The sequence below is a fragment of the Sporobolomyces salmoneus genome (genome assembly GCF_050403485.1).
Source record: "Sporobolomyces salmoneus JCM6883 DNA, S_salmoneus_JCM6883_v1_ctg5, whole genome shotgun sequence".
Classification (NCBI taxonomy): Eukaryota; Fungi; Basidiomycota; class Microbotryomycetes; order Sporidiobolales; family Sporidiobolaceae; genus Sporobolomyces; species Sporobolomyces salmoneus.
The window spans coordinates 515,933-535,210 of record NW_027481158.1 but is presented as its reverse complement, the minus strand read 5'-3'; the positions used below and the strand labels follow the sequence as shown (position 1 = coordinate 535,210).

Below are 19,278 nucleotides of genomic sequence, written 5' to 3'. Positions count from 1 at the left end.
GACCTCATCTTCGACTCCCTCTTCTCCCCTCCTTGATCCGCCTGGAAGTGTACCTCCGTCAGATATGGGATCGATGGTGAAGGTATCGCAGCGAGCGAGTAAAAGCTGTACAGAATGTTCGCAACGGGTCAGTTCCGCTCTCAAGTTTGTGCGATTAGACCCGCGTTCACAGAGATTGACGGTCTTCTCGTTTCCCGCATTGCATGTACTCAGAAGACGAAGTGGTAAGTCTCCCTCGATTCTCGTTCAAGTAGACGGTGTGAGAGGGGGACAAAGCGCGATTCAATCTCGCCGCAAATGTCCTTGAAGCTAACGTTCTGCTTCTACTCCCATAGTGATAAGACGATACCATGCAACAACTGTGTCAAACGAGGCAGATCTCACCTGTGTTGTGTCCCGGTGCACGTCAAAAAGCCGTAAGCTTGGATTTCTCGTTTCAATCTCGCGACTGGATCTGAGTGCGAACCAGATGATTCGAGAACTGTAGGACCGCCAAGTCGATGAAGAGAAGGGCCTCTCCAGACCGTGACTCTTCGACGCCACTCCCTACGCCTCACACTTCGACGAACCTTCCTCTGCCGCTTCCACTTCCTCCGCCTCCTCCTGCTCCAGTTGATCCTACGATCCTCCAACCTCTATACGCCGAGATCGACCGACTTCGTGGCGTCGTAGACACATTGCAATCTCGTCTCCATTGGTTCGAGGGCGTCGTAGCGTTCGCAATGGCTCAACCGCACTCTCAACCCACGGATCAAGCTCAAGCTCAAGCTCAACCTCGCGAGGACACGTCTTCGGCACATGAACCACCTTCGATGCTGACGCCGATACCCTCTCCTCCCTCGGCTGCAGGCTATTCGTTCTACCCTCCTCGTTCTCCAGCCTTTCCTCCTCACAATCTTCCCTATTGTCCCCTCCCTGCTCCTCCGTCGGCTCCCTCCGCTCCACTCGCGAGCACGCCGTATCCCCCAGAACGTCAAGATGTCGCCTACAGTCACCCCTCGAGTGGTCTTCAACTCACCTCTCTCTCGGTTCCGCCGCCTCAGTTCCCTCTGCCAACTCCGACAATTCCACGTGCTCAACTCGGCGACGACGCTATGGAGCACGAGAGGGAAAGGAAGCGATTGCGGGTTGAAGGAGAAGAAGCTCACGGGAGATCGGAAGAAGGACGGCGAGAAGGCGAACGGATAGGAGACGGAACAACAATGATGAGTCGGAGGGGAAGTTCGAGTCTGAATAAACTGTTGTCAACGACGGAGGGAGTCGATGGATTAGCACGATGATTGGAATACGAAGTATCTTCAGGGACGGTAGAGAGCAAAACCAGAGACTTTGCATTAACGAAAGATAACGAGGAGGAAACAAAGGTAAAGGAAACATCGAATACAACACATAGAGAGAGATCGAATCCAGCGAGTCTCGATCGAGGAGATCGTCGCAGATGGGAATCGGCAAGCGGGAACAAGCGAAAGGATGTTTCGAGTGAGAGGCGCTAGTTTCGTTTCCGACGAAGGAGTCAGCGTCTATTGACGGGGTAGGTCGCTGCAGTGAAAGAACTTACGAGAAGCGAGTGTTAGGTCGCAGGAGTTGCAGTGGTCGCAGCTTTTCCGTTCTTCTTTGCTGCTTCGCGAGCCAACTCTTCTGCAGTCTTGACGCCTCGAGGTTTCCAATCGAGGGGAGAAGGGACGTATTTCTTGTCGGCGTATTGACAAGAGTACTAGATTTGCGAGCGAGAGAGTCAGAATGAGAGTGAGGAAGTTTGAATACGAAGACTCACCCAAGCGTAGAGGAGTTGACGTTCGAGTTGCACATTGTCCGATCTCCACAAAGCTCGCTCCTTCGTTTCTCGACGAGCAGCATCGTTCGCTGCGATAGCTTGCGGAACTCGAGGTCCAGCGAGGAACTGGGTCGTGAGATTGAGATGATCCGACCAACTACTGACTTGATAAGGGGATCCAGCCGGGATGAGGACGAGTTGACCGGGGTATTGGTAGATCGGGAAAGACGAAACACCCTTCGTTTGCGCGAGGATCTCCCGTTGTCGTTGATTGAGGTACAAACAAGGGCTGAGGAGAGGGTCGTCGTGGGTTTCGCGGAATTTGACCGCGCTCGTTCCTTTCGGAAGTTTCTTCGTGAGCAATTCCCAGCAGAAGTCGCGAAGCTGCATCCAGTCGTTCAAGTTCTTGAGGGTCAGCGACGTCTCGAACACAGAACGGAGAAGAGGGGATTCACCTTGTCCGCGTCTTCGGCTTTGTAGACGTCCCATCGAATTCGCAACTCGCGTCCCGTAGCTTCGTCGTGATGACACCAGTACATGAGATTCGCAACGTCCGTTACATCAGCTGGAATGGGACGGAGTCGTCAGCGCCTGAGGGAACGGAGCATCATCGCGAAAGACTCACTTCGTAAAAGAGTTGTTCCAGTTGCGGCGTCGGCCGCCCAGCTGTTCGTTGCATGAGGACCAACATCGGGTTGCGCAGCGTTGACCGGGGCATGGGCGAGGTAGTTGAGGGGTCCGTCAGGGTGGATGATGTCGCCGAGAGGAAGAATGCGGTAGAACTGGGGGAACGGGAACGTCAGCTTCTTCGCACGGGAAGTGGATCGAGGTGAGGAGGAAGAAAGGCTCACCTCGTCAGCGAGCTCCTTGAACTCGTTCTTGAACTGTTTCGCCGAGGGGAAATCCTGACGAATGCGCGAACGAGTCAGTCAAAACGCGGAAGAAGGGATGCGAAATGAACGAGGACAACTCACTTTGGTCCGGAAGGTTTGTTTGACGTCGGCGCTTCGTTGAGGCCCGCCATCTTCGTTGAATTGACTGAAGAAGTAGGGAACTTTCGCAACGAGCATTTCTGAACCTTTGTTGTTCTGGAGTTGAACTTCGAGATTCGGGAACCGGTTCGAGATGTAGGAAGGAGTCCATTTCTTGAGTCCGGCGAGATCAACATCGGTGATGAGAAGCGGAACCGAGTAGTTCCACAATTCGAGGAAGACGGCTGCGTTCATATCTTTGGCGGGAATGTGATGAACCGAATGAGCCATGGGGTCGTAAGCGGGAAGTGGCGAGCTCGTGAGGAACGTCGTGTCGAGGAACTTCTTGGCCGCTCCGTTCGTAGGGACGATGGCGTGGGTGGTGTTCCACTTGTAGAGGTCGGCTCGAAGTTGAGCGAGATCCTTCTTGTCGAGTCGAGTCATCGGAACGAATTGATCTGAGCGGTGGAACTCTCCGACGCCACCTTTGTCCAACCGTTTCTTCGCCATACACTTCTTCCTCCTCTGAACGTCGACCGCATTCCAGTCGACTTTCTGCCTTCGGTGCTCTTGACGTTCGATCTTGACGAGAGCTTCGTGACACGTGCTACAAGCGACTCGTCCACAAGTGCTGCACATCCATTCGGCCCCGAGAATCGAAGTGTTGCAGGTGTCGCAGACTGAGTGAACCGAGAGATCGAGTCGTTCCCGTTTCGTTTCCGAGTTTTCGGCGTGAGATTGTTCCGCTTTGATGATGGGGAGCAAACTTCCGGCGAGCCAGGTACGCATGAGTTGGTTGTATTGATCGGTGAGAGGGGAAACGAGCGTTTTCGTGAATCTCGGAATGTCGTCCGAGACTTTCGTGTCGAGGAAGGCGGGAGGGGTAACGATCTGACCCGATGCATCGACTCCGAACGAGCGAACACCGATGAAGCAACAGCCGTGTCCGATAGCTCGAGCGACGCACTGGAAGCAACGCAATTGGCCATCGAGCTTTTTCGAGAGACACGTCGTCGTCTGAGTGACCCATTCGACGGCGGTACCGGGGTCGAGCGGTTCGAGAGGAGCGTCTGCAAGCCGGCGAACGCAAACAATCAGCACAGTGTTCGGCTTGAGTAACGAAAAAGGATGGAAACTCACAAGCTGAAGGCGATTCCGGATCGATACTTTCTTCTTTCGCCTTCTTCTTCGGTCCACCTGTTCCTTCGTCGGTTCTCTCGCGATTCCTCTTTGTCCCATTCGCTTCCGAGACGGTGTCTTTCGCTGTCGAATTTGCTTTGACTGCAGTTGAAGCTCGAGGCTGACCCTTGGCGGAAGCGGAAGCTGTAGCTGAAGTCGAAGCGAGTACAGAAGGACGATTCGATGTTGGAGCTGCGTTGGAGGTAGGAGCAGGTTGTGATTTCGCAGAGGTGGCTCGTTGTCGATTCGATGTCCCTAGGGGTTTGGGAGGGAAGCCTTCTTCGGTGATGTAGTGAGGAGGGAGAGCGAAGAGGTCGACAAAGTCGCGATGAGGGATGATTCCGGCCGGAGTCGCGGTTTGAAGGTCGTTCGGAACGAGCGCTAAGATCGAAAAAGGATCAGTCCCAAACCTACATTCCAGACGAGAGAACGAGATGAGCTCACCCATAGCGAGATCTCTTGGATACCTCGTCTTCGTGACGAGCGGTTTCGGTCTTTCTGGAGAAGGTTCCCGTTGAACGACTTGCTGAAGTGCGGATTTCTTCGCAACTCGTTTCTGCCCTGTCGTAGAGGAAGCCTCTCCGCTCGCCAACCTCTCCATCGCCCTCGCTCGCGGAGGTTTCGAAGCCGGTTCCTTCGCTTTCCCCTTTCCTTTCGTTTGAGCAGCCAACCTCGCCGCCTGGATCTTGGCCTGCTTCTCCTCTTGCCGTATCCTACTCGCTTCGATTTCGGCGGGAGTCGCTCGGTAACCTGGTTCGGGATCGTGTACGAGATCGAGCTCGTCGTCGCCGGGAAGACGAGTCCTGTCCCATGAGTCTTCGAGAGGTTGAGGCGGCCAACTGACGAAATGGAAAGGGTTTGTCGAAGTCGATGCAACGGGTACGAGAGTAGTATTCGAGAACTGATAAGCTGAGAGGGGATGCGAGAGATTGAAAGCGGAAGGTTCGGGAGGAGGAGGACCGGCAGAAGTCGAATCGGTCGAGGGAGTGTCGGAGGGAGCTTCGGATAGAGCAGGAGTAGCTTCACGTGGAGCGGGAGAAGGCGCTCGAGAGGGAGTTTCGGAAGGGATAACGGGCGAAGTATCGGGTTGAATCGAATCCGAGGCAGGTTGAGCGAGTTCTTCGGTTCTCGTACGGAGGTGATTCTTGGCGCCTGCGATAGGCTCCTCTGCATTTCCATTGAGCGTACTATTCCCAACTCCATCCGGTTTGACCTCGTTGACTTCGCTCGAACCTGCTTCGATAGCCCGGTCAACCTTGTCCCCCTCCTGTACTACCGCATCTCCCATAGCTATAGCATCTGTATCCTGACCGTTCTCCTTCGTTTCTGTCCCGTTCGAGAGTAGTGTTTCGGAGTTAGTCGAGTTGCGATTTTGATCGTTTGGGAGGTTTGCCGAAGTCGAAGCTGAAGCCGGGGAAGGGACGGCAGACGAGTCGAGAATGCTGGATGGTGCCTCGGCGAACTTGTCACCGCTTAAAGTGAACTTGACTTGTTGCGCTGGCTGAGTTGTGGCATCCTCGCGATTGATTCCATTCGTAGTTGTCTCTGCTCCCTCCATCCCGTCTCGTTCTGTAAACGAGCGTCATTATAGAGTTCGTAGATACTTCATCAACCATGATACCGTTTCAAAAAAAACTCACGAGATGCGAGAAACGGTGGTCGTGAGTTTGGAAACAAGTCTCGCACCGAACGTGGCAACGAAGTGATCGCGAACGATTCGAGGCTTGGTACTGTCTGTCGAGCGAGATGCGGAGGGCGACCGTTCGAGAGGGGTATCGGTTGGGTGCCGAAGAGAGAGAGTGAGTCGAAGGGAAGGAGTCTCCGAAATCGTTTTCTCCCTTCGTTGGAAGTCTCAGATTCTGGTTCTTTTTCTCTGATAGATCTCACCCGCGTAATACGGTTCCTTATAGTCTCGTATTCGAGATGGTCCCTCTCGTCGATCAATTCAGGAGTCCCGAAAAAGTTGAGCTCGAGCAGAAAATGAGATATGCGATACGAGTGACAAACAAAAAGGAATCCATGCTATGCAAAGTCTAAACCGTACTCTGATGCCGTCTATGAGATAATGTAAATAATCTACAAGTCCTTCTCTGCCCATTGCTCAAAGTGAGCGTCGATGAGAGAAGTAATCTCCTTCTTTCGCTCGTCGCTGCACCAAGATCCATTGACCGAATTCGTAGCGATCGTCCTCCAGACATCCTTCGAGAAGTTGAATGCCTTTTGTACAGCTAGGTAGTTGTCGAGGATGTAACCTGGCAAACAAAGAGCAAGTTCAGCAATCTCTTTCCTGAAGAAGTGACAAGATAGCTTACCTCCAAAGTAAGAAGGATCATCACTGTTGATCGAGAATGGCACACCCGCTTCGAGAAGAAGAGGGATAGGTGATTCCTTGACATCCTTGTGGACGCGAAGACGAACGTTTGAAAGCGGGCAGACTGTGAGGAGAGTCTTGCGGGATGCGAGTTCCTTCAGTAATTCGGGATCGTCGGCGGCGTGGACACCATGATCGACTCGGTTGATGCCTAGGGCGAGGGTCTCACGAACCCAGTCGGCAGGTCCCTCCTCGCCAGAATGCATGGTCAAATGAGGTACATTGACTTCTCGAGCCTTTTCGTAGACCGAGGCGAACTTCGAGGCTGTTCACATATAGCACAGTCAGCAGAAGAAGAACTAGGAGAGCTGGCACGGAATGCGGAGGGAATGGAAGTGAAAGTCTGATACTCACGAGGGTTGTTCTTCTCTGTGCTATCAGCACCGAGACCACAGACTTGACCGCTCGCGAAATAAGAAGACATTTGACCGACAGCCTCGACAGCGGCATCGACCGAAAGGTGCTTGACGAAGCACATGATGAGTTTGTGCGAGATGCCAAATTCCTTTTCACCCTATTTCTCGAATGGTCATTGATTCGTCAGCAAATTAGTGAGCGGTAGTAAGTAGATAGTAGCTGGAGATCATCTACCTGGTTCAGACCCTTGGTGAGACCGTTAACGACGACTTCCAGCGCAATTCCTCGTCCCGTGTGAGCTTGAGGATCGAAAAACACCTAGAACCACCACGTCGTAAGTCGCATCGAGTTCCGTTCTGAGTGTGATCGAGAATAACGCACCTCGGTGTGCACAAGTCCATCAGTCGAGACGCGTTTCATGTAAGCGTAAGCGAGCGCCGCGAAATCGTCTTCATGAAGTAAAACATCCATCGCCTGCAAGGAAGAAAGCAGGCCGAATAAAGTGAGCCCGTTACCTTTGATAACTGGGAAGGAAGAGGGAAGGACTTACGGCGTTGAAGTAAGCGAGGAAGTCGTCGAGCGAGGTGAAGTTTTCATATCTGAAAAGTCGAGCTCAATCGTTCAACCCGTGGCACCTCGAATCGGACTCTGAAAGCGTTTACCTTGTCTTCAGAGCCTCAATAGTCGAGTACATATCAGAAGTCAGGGCGATTTGGTTCTTCTCGGCGAGGTTGAATAACAGTTCCGGCTCGAGAGAACCTGTAAACACAATCAGCGGCCGCCAAGTTACCAAAGACTTCCCGGGCGCCTCACCTTCGATATGCATGTGGTGCTCGCACTGTTCAGAGCGAAAGATGGTCAGCAAGCATATTCAAAGAGGTTGAATGCAGACGGCTTACCTTGGGAAGCCCCGTTAGGAAAGCAACCGCATTATCAGAGCACACTGTAGCGCGGGTAAAGGGTCATCAGCTTGGGAGGTCGAGCGAGAGATCGCCAGAGAAGATGAACGAACTTTTTTCGTTTGTCGAGCGGTGAAGTCTAGAGTCAGTCGAGCAGTGGTTATGATGAGGATAGATTGAACGAGATAAGGTACTGCGAGAGAAGCGGGAGGAATGAACGAGAGCAGTCGGTACAGAAAACGCTAAAAATGCTTCAGCGGTTCGCGGGATTTTTGCGGAGGATTCTCTCGGAGAAAACGAACAGTCGCGATTAGCAAGCGAGAGACACAGTAGGCGTTGCATAGTAGGAGAACAAAAGACAAGCGAGAAAACCATGAGATACCTGAAGGCCTAAAGACTCAAAGAAGAAAACAAAATCCACCATTCCTAGTACCAAGCGCACCATCTGCGAACCAGATGAGTCGTCAGCTACAGCGTCGAAGTAAGAGCCAAGAAGCCGTTTACGTACCCTACATACATTCCACCGAGGTTCGCTGGATCCCTAGCTTCTCGAATCAACCGTTCGACCTGTTCTTCGACCGTGACTTCCTTCGCTCCGAGCGATGCCGGGTCCGAGGTGACTTGTAGTCCTCGGAGTTTATTCGAGATGGGTTCGAGACTCTCGAGAGCTTTCGACTTGGTATGCTCGGCGGCGGCAGTCGACGACTGTTTCGATGGATCTTTAGCTTTCTGGCTCTCCCTCGGTCATCAGCAGAGACGGCTCACCTTGCGACTGATCCATTCGACGAGAGGGTCGTGTAAGAAGGTTTCGAGCACAGAACGAAGACTGTCTTTGTTCGCGCGGAGAATTTTGAGAGCGATCTCAGCTGAACGACGGAAGACACCTATTCATCGAAGATACGAGACGAACGTCAGCAAAGCGCTAGCGGGAGCCTTAAAAATTGAAAGTACTCTACCTTCGATACCAGTCACTCCCATGCCATCGATGATGTTCGCAGTCAGACGGAAAGGAACTTTCTCGGAAACATCGAAACTTCGACCCTGCAAACGCGATCAAGCGGTCAATACGACACGGGGAAAAGGCTTGAATAGGATAAGTCCAACCTTATCGAAGAGACAGTTGAAGTCGACGTGGACAGTATCTCCAGTCGTTCCATCGAGTAGAATGTTCTCGCAATGTCGATCTCCGAGGCTGTCCCCAAACAGCGGTCAACTCAGTATTCAGAGGACCAGGACGAGTTAGACTCACCCAAGAACGAATCCGACCATCGAGATGACGGCTGCGGTTCGAGAGTAAGCCAAGCGAGCTCGATGCCACGCAGACGGCTCTGGAAAGTTTTCCAAAAACCAGTCATGGAAAACAGGCGGGAACCTATTCGCTCGTACGACTGGCATCATTAGAGCTTTCTTCACGATCGAGATAGAGAGACACGCACTTGGACAAAACCTCTTTTTCGAACCTTTCCCCCGTCTTCTTCGGTTGATCTCGAATCGTATCGAAGATCCTCTTGAGCTCAGGAGACTAGGGAAGAGCGCAATCAGCAATCTGTACAGGAAGGAGAGGTAGAAGTTGAGGACTTACCCAAGAAGCGATTCCCCTTGAGGCGTAAGCTTTGTTGAGGACACCTCGAAGAACGACTACGTGAGGAACCCATTCGATAAGACCACATTCTTCGTTGAGAGGGACGACGGAATAAGTTCGGATGTCTTGATGAGAGAGTATTTCGCGATCAGCACACGTCCAGAGGGTCGGGAGCGACTGCGAAGTAAACTCACTCAATTTTCGACTACGAGCTTCCGAATCCTTCTTGAGCAGTTTGATGATCATAGCGTTGAATTCCATCAGTCGAGCGTCCTTGCGAAGATCGTCCTTCGGTTTGCACAAGAAGCTGTAAAGCTGTCCGTCGCTGCCTCGAATCGTGATCTTGCGAGGTTTCTGGAGCGAGCTCATGATCAAGATTTGATCCTCGAAAGCTAGTAAAACATGATAGCGAGATTAGCAGAGGAACAAGGATCTCAGATGGGGCAGACTCACATTGGAAAGTTGGGAGATTATCGGGGAAAGGCTTGTGAGAAACGGCTTGAGAAGCGTCGAACGGGAGCGAGACGGTGAGCGAGTTCTGAAGGGGAATGATGATTTGCGCTGGGAGAAGGCTGTAGAGATTCGGGAACGATTTGCGAAGCGACATTGTGTCGACTTTGCCGGCGATGTTGTAGTCGCACAGGAGGAGAAGTTCTTGAACGAGCTTGAGTCCTTGATCGATAAGTACTGCTACGTTGGCAGATCCGGAATCATGTCCCGCGAGGTAGTTGTCCTGTCAACGACAGCGGGAACAGAAATAAGCAACCTTGCGACAGAGCAAAAAAGAGGATGATCACTTGCCTTTGCTTTTTGCAAAACTCGCGAGTTGCGTTTCGACCTTCGATTCGTCATTGATTTCGCTCCGGACGCCATCGCCCAAAAGCCATGATGAGGGTAGCTTCTTAGAACTTTGAGCAGAATGATCTCGAGGGTGTTGACGACGCGCTCGTTGGGATGAAGAATTCTCGAGACGAGTTGAGGGAGTACCGTGAGCCACTGTGCAAAGGAGTACGTGAGCCCATGAACTGTTCATCTGTATGACAGGAAATGAACTCACTTGATAAGTCGGGAGTCCTTTGTCACCGCTCTTTGCTGCGCAAGCTGTGACTCGCTCGTTCAACTTGACAAAGTAGCGGTAGAGGTCACCGATCTCATCGCTTGGGGGAGCGGCTTTCGGGCTGCAGTACCCACAGAACGCCATAAGTACTTGAAAGTAGAGGCCTGAAAGGGATGACTTACTCTTTCGCTCTCGCTTTGACGTATTGGACGATTCCAGGGGTCTCCGACATCTCGAGCCAGATTGTGAGCAATCGCGGAAGAGCTTGATAGATGTACTTTGTCCCATATCGAAGCGCTTCGGCGTACATTCGTACGACTTCGGTTCGGAGAACGCCGTTGCGCAAACTGGGATGATGCAAGGTCAGCACAGAAACAAGAGCGAGAGTAAGAAGACGAGAGTGACGACGCACGTGAGAACTGGTGGTGCTTTCTGCGAGCTGTCCGACGAAGGCGTGGCATCGGCGAGTTGATCCCAATAATGACCCAGATAGTACAGAGGCGATTCCCATCTATGACGACTTGTTTAGTATCGAACTGCTGCAGAATCAACGAGAAGGGAACTCACTCGGCGGCGAGAGCTCCCGCATCTTTGAAGAAAGCGACAGCAGCGTTCTGCTCGACACGACCAGCTTCGAGCATCCATCGAGCTCGACGAAGCGCAGCCTGTTGTATGCAGAGTAAGCCTCAGTTCGCGCAAAGCGAGAAGGAGTTCAAGGAGAGGGGACCGACCTTAGCGAGGGGAGAGACTTGCTTTCGACCGGCGACGACGAGAGCGTCATCCGGGTCCTCGCGATTGAAGTGCGCGAGTCGCGACTTGAGTGGGTTGTCGAGTTCTTGAATAGCCTTGTAAGTTTGACCTCCAGCCTTGAGAAGTTTCGCACTCTGGTAGAAAGCGAATTCGGCGTCGCAGTCTCGAGCTTGAAGGATCGCGCTGTAGGCCGTCTGCGAGTGTCCGGCCTTTCGAGCAATCTTCGACGTCTCGAGCCAGAGTTCTCCGATTTCGTTCTTCGCGGCGTGATTCGAAGCTGGACTGCTCGCAGTAAGAAGAGCGACATTCGTCAGTATCGAGCAAGAGAGGAGATGCGAGAATATAGAAGGCACTCACGCGAGACGGAAAGCGGTTCTTCGAAGGTTGAGGATCGGTTCTCGAGCTCGGAAGGAAGGGGAGGTGCAATCGAGACGATCTCGAAGGGATTGAACGAGTTTTGCTGGTGCGTTGCGAGACTCGTGTATCGTCTTGAGCTCGTTGAGGACGTGAAGGTTGACCACCGAGTCGTACACTCGACGATAAGACTCTCTTCCCGCTGCGACGATCGGTCCTCCGAGTTGGGCTCGAGCTTCGAAGAATGCCTTTTCGACAGCAGCCTGATCGCCCGCCCTCATCGAACAGAGAACTCGTCCGAACGCTGCTTCGGGTCCTTCTAGATCCATCACGTTGAGAGTATCTTCGACCGCGTCCCAATCACCGACGAAGAGAGATGCTTCGATGTTGAAGGGTGCGAGAATTCGTTCCCAATCGAATTGGTCACTCTTGCTGCTGAGCAGTCCCATGATGTGAGTTCTCATCGAGTCTACGTGTACGAGATCGAGTCAGTCACGACAATTTCAAACGGAGGATAACAAGAAGGAGAACTCGCCATAGTGACCGAGATTTCGAAGACAACGTAAGAGTCCGACGTGATTCGCAGCGTCGTCCGGTTTCTTCTGCAACTCGACTTCCCAGCAGCTTTGCGCCGACGTCCATCGACCAGTCGACTCGTGTTCTCGGATCTGATGGAGAATTGTCGGCGAGAGGATTTTGGTAGATATTCCTTCCATTCCGTCGGGTTCATCGAGATCGGCGTAGCATTGATGCAGATCTTCGTAGTAGTCTTGAAGAGTCTTGTCGACCTCGTTGCCTCGTTGAGCTCGTTGAGCGATGATGTGAGATTCGAAGTTTAGGAGAGAACGAGCGTAAGATTTGCACGTGAGAGCAGCTTTGCCGACGAGGATGTGAGGAATGTCTTGAAGGATCCCTTCGACGAAGAGGAGAGCTTGGGAGAGCGTCGCGTCGAGAGTAGTCTTCGTCTTCCCTTTCTTGCGAGACGCTTTCAGTTCGGCAACTCGTTTGCGAGCGAGGGTGATCCAACGACTGAGGTGATCCATGAGTGCGAAGATGGTCTACGGATGCATCAAGGTCCGGTCAGCAATGCCTCTCCTTCTTGACTGAGAGAGCTGACTCACTTGAGCTGCGAGAAGTCGACTGTTCTCCGGGAGACGATGTGTCGACGAGACTTGATCTTCGAGAACGAGCTGCATCTCTTTCTTGATCGCTGAACGGTCATCGTCCGAGCCACAGATGATCGAGTTGAGAACGAGGTGAGGGAGGAGATATTGAGGGACAGCCGAATCCTCAAGCGAGAGAAGTCCTTCGAACGGCTTGAAGATCTTGCAAGTCTCTTTCTGCTGTAGAGTTGCCTCCCCTTCTCCAGATCGAGATACTTGAGTCTTGCGGTACAACTGAATGGCGAAACATCGGACCCAGTCGCGGAAGTTGGAGATCTCTTCGGCTTCGTAGATCGGGAACTTGACGGCGGGGAGGACGAGCTTGTGAACGATGAATTGAGTACCGAGGAGAGGCGTGCACGCTTGTTGGACGTTCGGAGACAAGGTAGACCATGTACGTTGCTTGTCGTCGTTCGCAGTCGATTCTGGGGCGAGAGCTCCGACGGTCGAAGGAGTGAATCCGCAAAACTTGAGGAGATCTTGAATCGCGACGGCGAGGAACTCTTGCTGAGTCGTGTCGTTCGTACTTCGATATGCGCCGACGAGAAGATCTTGAATAAGGCGAAGCGCGAACCGAATCGATTCTTCGTGATTTTCGAAGTTTTCGAGAACGACAGGCGGATCTTGAACCGGCGGAGTTTCAAATCGATCAGGATCGACGGCACCGAGGATTCCGATACACTCGCAGGCGACGTTTCGAATCTCGGCGTATTGAGGACCGTCCTTGACTGCAGCACCGAGGAGACCTTCGACGATTTTACCGATACTCGGATCGAAAGTGTCGCCGAACGCGAGAGAGTGAAGCTTCTCGGATTGACCCGACATGTAGTTTCGAAGTTCCTTGAGAGCCTCGATCGTAACAGCGTCGTTCTCGCTCTTGATTCGTTCGAGTAAGTGTTTCGTCCAGTCCTCGAAGGTCCATTTGCTTCGGAGTTTCGAGAGAGCCGCCGACGTGGAAGCGACTTCAGGGAGGTGACTGAGGTCGGCGACGTCTTGCATGAAGAGTTTGAATCCGACGCGGTTTTCGACGATGTATGAAAGAATCGATCCAGCGATGGCCTTCTCCGAATCGGTGAGCTCTGGCCAGAGGTGAACGAAAGTCGAAGAGACGGGACTGAGGAAGACTCCGACGTGACTGAACTTTCCGGTTGTCATGAAAGATTTAAAACCTTCGAGCGCGGTCATTCGAAGACCAGGAAACGAAAGAGCGGTTTGAAGAGTCGCCATGATCTGATACAAAGGTTGCTGGATCAGCATTGCGTCAAGACGTTGAAAGGTCGTGGAAGGACTTGCTTGAGGAGAGTATCCCGAGATTCCCGCTCCAACCTTGAGTGCAATCGCAGAGAGACTGCGAACGATCTTTTGCTTGTCTCGCAACGGTCGATCCCTTTGAGTTTCGAGTATCCTTGCGTTCATGAAATTCAAGATTCCAACGATCGAGCTGAACAGGACTTCGCTGATTTCGACTTTGGCCGTCGAAGAACCAAGTCGAGTTCGTTCGACATTGAGCAAAGCTCGTTCGGCCTGGTCATCGGACTGAGTCAGTCGAGGCCCGCAGGTGGAGAGAGGAGGAGAGAGATGGCTTACCTTAGCTCGAACAGTCTCGTCTTCATTTCCAAATTCGAGCGCCAGAGTGAAAATGATGGGAACTCGTTTGACTGTGATCAACTCGGCGATCGTACTCGCAGTCTCCGCCTCCAACGCTTTGACTGCTCGATCTCGTGCCTCGTCCTCCTCCATGTAGAGTTTCGCGATCGTATTCGAGAGAAGTTCGCCTTCGTCCATGAACATTTCCGCGACCGTTTGATTCAATTCTTTCGTGATGACTCCGAGTACAGCGTCGCGGTGAGCCTTGTCGGAGAGCATGAGTTCGGGAATCGTGTAATCTTTCGTGATTTGATGGAGAGCCGCCATCGACGAGTGCAAACATTCGAAAGTCGACTCGATCATGACTTTCGAACTGACGATGACAGGTCCAAGAGAAGCCCAGTGAGGCTTGACGAGTTTGTAGGGTGCGATTCCACGATGTTGAGCAGTTTGGGCGAGCTATAGTTCGCGAACCGATCAGTTTTCGGTCCGACTTTTCCATGTAATGTTTCAAAGCCTACCTGGAGTTTCGCTGCACTTTTGAGGAATACGTTTCCGTTTCCGAGGTATCGTACGACTCTCGCGAGACATTCACATTCGAGTAGACTTGTAGGTTCGGCGAGCCTGCGAAACGACTAGTCAGTCAATGAAAATATTTCGAACTGATGAGACACGCACTTGGCGAGACGTCCGACAAGACGAAGAGTTGTTTCCGTGATTTGAGCAGATCGATTCATGACCCGATCGATGCGCTGGAAGAGGTCGCGGATGAAAAACGTTGAGAAACCGCGTTCTTGCTCAGCTGCAACGACAGCGAGTAGAACATGTCTGGTCATGACGACGGTTCAGCCACAAGTAAAACGAGTCGAGAAACATGACACTCACCCGGCAGCAGTTCGAACGCTCTTCGAATTCGCCTCCATCTCGTTGAAAACCGCCGAGAGCAGTGCACCTCCTAACTCGAGACCACGGAGAGCGTCGAGGAGGGTATGTCGGATGACTCGCTGAAGAGTGATGAGAGCCGTCAAGCGGACTTTGTCGCCAACTTGTTTCGGGTCGAAAAGGTTTGAAGCGATTCGTTCGAACGTTTCCCAAGGTTGCGTCGTGAGAATCCGATGTTCGGAAAGTCGAGGTCCGGAATTCTCTCCTATAGCGTCGCAACAGGTACACAAATGCGAAGGAGATTCGTCTGGAACGGTGGCGCGAGGAAGAGCGTCGCTTCGAGCGCATCCGACGAGTCCGAGCGTGCGTAGGCAATCGATCGCGCTAGGTTCTGGTGCATCCGGAATAGCCCTACGAGATCCAACATGACCGTTAGTTCAGACATCAAACGAAGAGAGAGACGAACTTACGAGATGAGTCTCGAGATTTTCGAATCGAACGGTTCAAACTTTTCTCCCTGTTCGAGGACCTGCTTCAACCCTCCATCTCCTCTCCTTACTGCTCTCTTGACCATTGACTCTAGCAACTCTGCCGCGACGTCCTTCGCCTGACCTTGCAATTTCTTCCTCCTCTTTGCCGTCGATCCCGGTATTTCTTCGTTCCCTGTCGGTCCATCGCTCGCGGGTGCTCCCATCGTCCTACGTTTTCGGGCAACTTCGGTGGTGTTCGAGGTTTGAGCTTCGATCGCGGCGTTTCGTTCGGTTCGAATCGAGGTGCGACACTCGAAATCGCGTTGCAGGAGGTTGAAAGCGGAACGAAGGAGCGAAGGTGAAGGAAGCGAAGCGAGGTCGAAGGGGCATTCGGTATGTTTCTGGAGGTGTTGGTCGAGTTGTCGAAGGGAGGCGATCGAGAGAAGGTCGAGGGGAGATGTCGAGGAGGAAGAAGAATCGAGAGCGAGGAAAGGATCGGGAGCAGGGGTTGAAGCATACGAGAGGGGAGAAGTGAGAATGAGTAGGCTAGATGCACGGATTGGTAGGGGTCGAGCGTCGTCGAAAAGGACCTGGACGAGACAAGGCGCTTCGTTTGCGACGAATCGACCGAAGAGTTGCCGTAGTTCCGAGTGAGCCGCATTCGAGGTCGAAGTTTGTAGCGGCGAGATCCTGATCATCAGGTTGAGAATAAGTCTGTCGATACGCTCGTGCAGTAAGTTTCGTGGGTCCTCGCGGTGATCGTCAATCTCCATCGCTTGGTCGTCCATTTCCATCGCGACGTCGAGTAACCTTGCTTCCATGACCTCCAACACCCTCTGCGCGATCATCTGAGCTTCCTTGTCTTTGAACCCTCCAACTGACTGCGTCGAAGCGATCTCGACCAGCTCGAGCCATTCCCTCGTGAAAATTTCGTGAACCTCGCTCACTCCGTGCAAGACTTCTCTTTCTTTCGCCTTTCGAGTCGACACGTGAGGTGATTCGGGAACTCTGAAGGAACTCGGTGAGGGCCAAGTCGAGAGGAGGAGGTCGACGACGATTGGTCGATATTCGGCGAGAAAAAGAGAAGTCGCAGTCGCTTGTAGAAGGATTCGGAGGGTGACGAGGACTAGGGATCGAGCATGGGATGAGGATTTCAATTCGAGGGAAGGAGAGGCGATCATTGGAGAGAAAGAGTCGAGATGGGGAGTTTTCGTAGGTGAGCGAGCGTGGGGTTGGTAAGCTCGTGAAGATTCGAAGATTGGAATTCGCCGAGGGTAATTGGACGTTGATTCTCGAGATGTGGGAGTGATAGCTGGAGAGTACGGAACGGGTCAGTAACGAGATACATAGGGGAAGAGAATGCAATTGAAGACGAACCTTGAACGATTCTGAGCATTTCCTCCACAATCTCCCTCGCCTTTGCTACTCCACCGTCCTTTGTTGGATCTGACTTTTGTCCACCTCTCGAGGTCAACCTAACGGCACTCTTCAGGAGAACCTCTAAAATTCCAACGATCGTCGCTTCGAGTTCATTCTGTAAACTTTTCCTCTCCTGTTGTACTTGCTCCCTCAGCCACTTGTCCCTTTCCTTCGCTTCCTCCATCGAGTTGAGACCCAATAGGGTGTACTCCAACGCCGAGCCAAGTCTCAGAGTCTGCCAGCTGAACCAAGTTGCGAAATCTTCTTCGGGATTTCCAGCGTCGGGTCCATTCGCGGGAGATTCAGGAACGTTTGTCGGCTCGACCGGGGATCCGTTGACAAATTGAGGAGTCTGTAGAGTTCTAGGAGCGTTCGAAGGCTTCGAAGTGAACAGTAACCAACGAGGTTTGTCGGACAATCCCTCGAGAGAGCCGGGGAGTACGCTCGCAAAGGCCAACAACTTTTCCGAAGTGTTTGCTAGCTCTGTTTACGCGTTACAAGCTATAGTCAGCTACCTTCCTATGTCCCAGAGGGGAGAGAGAGCTCACCTTTCGAAGAGTTGAATAAATCCATCTCGACATCCGAAAAATAGGTCCCCAACACGCTCTTGAGTAACGCTACTTTGTTCTTTGCATCTTCCTTGAGCTCTGGAGTATCGGCCGCGTCCGTGTCGGGTCGAGTTCGGGTTCGATTCCGTGGGAAATAAGCAGAGTGAACTGGCGCCAAACTCTGAAGCAGGTTCGCGGTCGCAGGCGGTGGTACTTGATGTTGTTGCTGAGTCGACGAAGGTCCTGCCACCGGGGCGGCCATTTCTGAGTGAGCGAGTTCGAGAAGCAATGAGATGTCAACGAGCAAACTTCGAATTCAATTTCGCGCGGGTGTGATTTACGTGCAGCTTCTTGTGAGAGCGAGCGTGGGTAGTTGCAAATGTAAACGAGGATAATACAACTGAACATACAGCTAGAGCGGCAGGAGACAATCCGTGACGAAGAAAAGAACAAAAACACAAGAACGATGCCTAACGACTCGCTTCGCCTGCTCCCCCTCCCTCTTGAGCACTTCCATCTCGTTCATCATCTCCATCTCCTAGATCTCTCCTCACGTTCCGAGCGACTCGTTTGAAAGGTCTCTCGTTAACTCCATCCCATCCTTCCATTTCCATTTCCATTCCCGTTCCTGTCCCCTCTTCTCCTCCTCCTTCCCCTGTTTCGTCGTTCTCTCCTCCTCTGTTTCCATCCTCCGCATCAATCGCGACGACATCGACGACATCGTTCGCCGGCGAAATCCCCCATCTTCGTTTCATTCCCAATCCTAATAACGCTTCCCCTCCCAATTCAGCCGCTTCGAGTCCACCACTGCTCATCCCGTGAGTCGTCGGGGTAGTTTGGCCTGAGGAAGCACTTGTCGAATGAGGTCCTTTACCTCGAGAGGAAGTTCGAGACCGGAGAGATCGGGAATGATGAAGGTGGTGATGCGCTGAAGAAGCTCGACCGAGTGGACTCAACGGGAGGTTGACGGTGGATGATAAAGGGGAAGGGGAAGTCGAGATCGAGACGGGAACTGGTGCAGGAATTGCGGTCGAAGGGGTAGAAGTCGAGGAGGAAGAGCGTTGTTGAGGATTTGAGGGGTTCGAGAATGGGTAAGGGTTTGGTCGATTGAGAGCGTTTGTTCGAGACGATGCAGGAGAGAACGAAGGAGATGCTGGGGCCGAACTCGTGCTTGCCACGGGGTTCGAAGTCGCTCGAGGTTGGTAAGAAGAACTCGAACGAGTCAAAGGGGCTGAACTCGTCGAGAGAGTAGCGGTCGATGAGCTCGACGTTGCTCGATGATTGTGGAAAGGACCAGGTCGGTGAGGGGAAGGAGGCGCTGGGGCGGCGGAAGCGGATCGTTGAGGAGGAGGTGGAGAATTGTCTTCGTCTTCGTTGTCTTCTTCTTCCGCTTTGATCGCTTCTTGTCGAGCACTGTAGTCAACTTGTCGTTAGCATGCTATATGTAAAGGTCGTAAGGGAGTAAATCTCGTGACTCGCCAGATGTAATCGATCAACCGAGAAACTGAAGCAGAAGTCGGTTGCGGATGATCCAACGATGCTTGCAAGAACTCTAGTACATCCTGCAATGCTTCTTTCTTGCCCGCGAGGTAAGCTACAGGTCATCAGTGGGGGAGGAAGGGGGAGAAAAGGGAACACAAAGGAGATCAAGGTCAGTACCACCACCTTGCGAGAGCGGGGCAAGGAATAGTAGCTCACCAGTTGCACTAGCCTTCTTGGATGCCTGGTACATCGTCGTGATGGACAGGGCGGCATGTCGGAACGCTTTCTGCAGCTCCTCGCTCGCAGGAGTGGGAAGAGCCTGGTTCAATTGACCGAGAGACTCCATGCAGCCGTTGGGTCGTATGATCTCCGAGGTGGTGGTTTCGAGAGTGGTTGGGTGGGTGATCGCGATGGAAACGAGTGAAATGAAGGT

At 52.5% G+C, this 19,278-nt stretch overlaps 5 protein-coding genes across 5 annotated transcripts; 1 reads left to right on the top strand and 4 right to left on the bottom strand.

The window, feature by feature from the left end:
• Positions 1–500: 500 nt before the first annotated feature.
• JCM6883_007017 (uncharacterized protein) lies at positions 501–1,280 on the top strand (the record flags this gene model as incomplete). The annotated part of the gene is made up of 1 exon (XM_076629515.1): positions 501–1,280. The coding sequence occupies one exon, from the start codon at positions 501–503 to the stop codon at positions 1,278–1,280; it is 780 nt and encodes a 259-aa protein (XP_076490637.1).
• Positions 1,281–1,570: 290 nt separating this feature from the next.
• Positions 1,571–5,482, bottom strand: JCM6883_007016 (uncharacterized protein; the record flags this gene model as incomplete). The annotated part of the gene is made up of 7 exons (XM_076629514.1): positions 1,571–1,714; positions 1,775–2,158; positions 2,230–2,339; positions 2,400–2,556; positions 2,626–2,679; positions 2,749–3,815; positions 3,886–5,482. The coding sequence occupies 7 exons, from the start codon at positions 5,480–5,482 to the stop codon at positions 1,571–1,573; spliced, it is 3,513 nt and encodes a 1,170-aa protein (XP_076490636.1).
• Positions 5,483–6,000: 518 nt separating this feature from the next.
• Positions 6,001–7,893, bottom strand: AAH1 (adenine deaminase; the record flags this gene model as incomplete). The annotated part of the gene is made up of 10 exons (XM_076629513.1): positions 6,001–6,176; positions 6,237–6,560; positions 6,650–6,809; positions 6,887–6,970; positions 7,034–7,126; positions 7,203–7,251; positions 7,315–7,411; positions 7,466–7,490; positions 7,552–7,595; positions 7,854–7,893. The coding sequence occupies 10 exons, from the start codon at positions 7,891–7,893 to the stop codon at positions 6,001–6,003; spliced, it is 1,092 nt and encodes a 363-aa protein (XP_076490635.1).
• An 84-nt stretch (positions 7,894–7,977) lies between these two features.
• On the bottom strand, positions 7,978–17,625 carry MEC1 (protein kinase MEC1; the record flags this gene model as incomplete). Its single annotated transcript, XM_076629512.1, has 27 exons — positions 7,978–7,996; positions 8,060–8,256; positions 8,317–8,435; positions 8,508–8,592; positions 8,656–8,743; positions 8,801–8,923; positions 8,988–9,073; positions 9,134–9,258; positions 9,328–9,525; positions 9,587–9,866; positions 9,953–10,129; positions 10,191–10,311; positions 10,373–10,537; positions 10,603–10,701; positions 10,758–10,855; positions 10,922–11,222; positions 11,298–11,763; positions 11,830–12,352; positions 12,416–13,687; positions 13,751–13,981; positions 14,045–14,503; positions 14,566–14,668; positions 14,723–14,872; positions 14,930–15,337; positions 15,397–16,708; positions 16,774–17,298; positions 17,364–17,625. The coding sequence occupies 27 exons, from the start codon at positions 17,623–17,625 to the stop codon at positions 7,978–7,980; spliced, it is 7,992 nt and encodes a 2,663-aa protein (XP_076490634.1).
• Positions 17,626–17,833: 208 nt separating this feature from the next.
• On the bottom strand, positions 17,834–19,191 carry JCM6883_007013 (uncharacterized protein; the record flags this gene model as incomplete). The annotated part of the gene is made up of 3 exons (XM_076629511.1): positions 17,834–18,776; positions 18,861–18,957; positions 19,062–19,191. 3 exons carry the CDS (start codon positions 19,189–19,191, stop codon positions 17,834–17,836), a joined length of 1,170 nt encoding a protein of 389 aa, XP_076490633.1.
• Positions 19,192–19,278: the final 87 nt, after the last annotated feature.